This window comes from Protobothrops mucrosquamatus, unplaced genomic scaffold, assembly GCF_001527695.2.
Source record: "Protobothrops mucrosquamatus isolate PMUCROS unplaced genomic scaffold, P.Mucros_1.0 scaffold11413, whole genome shotgun sequence".
Lineage (NCBI taxonomy): Eukaryota > Metazoa > Chordata > Lepidosauria > Squamata > Viperidae > Protobothrops > Protobothrops mucrosquamatus.
This window is the reverse complement of record NW_015397193.1, coordinates 5,705-7,565: the sequence shown is the minus strand read 5'-3', so window position 1 is coordinate 7,565 and position 1,861 is coordinate 5,705. Positions and strand designations below refer to the sequence as shown.

The 1,861-nt window shown below is 53.9% G+C and overlaps 1 protein-coding gene across 1 annotated transcript; it reads left to right on the top strand.

The window, feature by feature from the left end:
* Positions 1-79: 79 nt before the first annotated feature.
* On the top strand, positions 80-1,478 carry LOC107301311 (TIR domain-containing adapter molecule 1-like; the record flags this gene model as incomplete). Its single annotated transcript, XM_029287111.1, has 2 exons — positions 80-180; positions 601-1,478. Coding segments are annotated over 2 exons (979 nt in total), but the record flags the coding sequence as incomplete, so codon positions are not given.
* Between the last annotated feature and the right edge of the window lie 383 nt (positions 1,479-1,861).

Genomic DNA, 1,861 nt, shown 5'->3' with positions numbered 1-1,861 from the left:
TGCCGTTTCTCTCAACCGTGCCCAGGAATAATTCTGGAGCTCTGGCCTCAGGTAGGTGGGAGTTGACTCCGCCCAGAAGGAGCAGTCCGGTGTCCATCGACAGCTCTTCTCCTCCTGATAACCCTCAGCCGTTACGTTCTACAGGTAGCCCCATCTCCTACATCAGCAACCTTCAGATCAGTGAGACTTCAACCACCTCTGACAGCCCTTCCAGCATGGGAGGGTCTTTGTCTCTACCATCAGCCAGCCAAGAAGACACCAGCTCTGTGTCGTTGGTCAACGGCTGTTCCACCAATTCGAGAAGACCTTCTCTACCAAATTCCAGAGGTCCCTGTTTACTGCCTGATTCCAAAATCACACTGTCTCCCAAGGCATCTGCCCAGGGCCCCATGCACTGCACGGTGACCCCCGTAACAACGCCATCAGAAGGAGACTTGCCTTTCAGCTTCCAGGTCCCACCTCTGCAGAAGTTGGGTTCCACGCCTTCTGCAGGAAGTGCTCCACAACCTGGAACCCGTACCTCTGCTTCAGCACCGATCACGAGTTTTGGACCTCTGCTATCGTCTTCTTCTCCTTCTTTTTCTTCTTCTTCTTCTTCAGATCTTGCCTCTCCTAGCTCAGAACCTTCTTCAATGGTCCCACCAGATGATGAAAGACAGTTCTACACCTTTGTGGTACTGCATGCCGCAGAAGATGAGCTGGTGGCTTGCCGGGTGAAGGAACGCTTGGAGGCCCTGGGTGTCTCCAACGGGGCCACCTTCAGCGAAGATTTCCTCGTTCCCGGCTGTGGCCAACTCAGCTGTTTCCAGAATGCCTTGGACAACTCGGCCTTCACGCTTGTGCTCCTGACCAAGAACTTCACGGGCCGCCTCTGTGACTATCAACGCGACACGGCCTTGATGGACTCCCTCACCCGCTGCTGCAAGAGGAACTCGGTCATTCCGTTGGTGCCCAAAGAACATGCTCTAAAATCCGGGGTAATGCCCCTCCTGCTCGCGTCGTTGGTGCCCTTGGTTGAAAAATCTCCTGTGTTTGACAAAAGGGTGAAGAAGACCTTCACTTCCAGGGTGATCCAGGAGAAAAAAGCTACCTGGGACTTCATGAGACAGATCCAGGAAAGAGAGGAGGAGAGAGAACGAGAGCGAGAAAACTTGAGGCTACAACAACGTCTCGCTGTCCTCAACCTTCAACCATCACCAGCTCTACCACCGGTGGTGGACATTTCAAGACCACCAACATCCTTTATGGAACCAGGGCCCGATCAGGCTTCCTTCTCCCAACCATTCATGTTCTCGGTGGGTTCTCCAAACGCAATGCCGGGTCCCCAACTCATCATTCAGAATGCCCAAATGATTCAGATTGGCGATTATAACCGCATGCAGGTGGAAAGAAGCGACGCAGCGGTGGGCACGGCCAATGAGACCACTAAGGGGCCACCCGTGGAGGAAGGAGAGGACAACCCTGGAGAACAAAAATGAGAGGGATGAAAGAAGACATCAGAAACATTTGTTAAGTTCCTTAGAAGCGTCGGTGACTTTGTCGAGGGAAGAGACCAGTCTGACGAAGAGACCGGTGTTACGCGAAGATGTAGGGGCCAACAAGAACTGAGACCTTGAACTTCATGGGTGACCATCTCCTCTTTGCAATCCCCCAGGGACTCGTAAAGCAGAGGTCCTCAACCTTTTGGGCACCATGGACCACCGGTTCCGTGAAGAGAAGTTTTTCCGCGGACCGGGGGGTGCATGGTTTTGTGTGCTGCCTGCATCCTGCGGATGGGGCTTGGCTTGTTTGTGTGGACCGGTTGCTGGCATGTCGCAGCTTGGTACCGGTCCACAGACCGGGGATTGGGGACCCGTCGTAA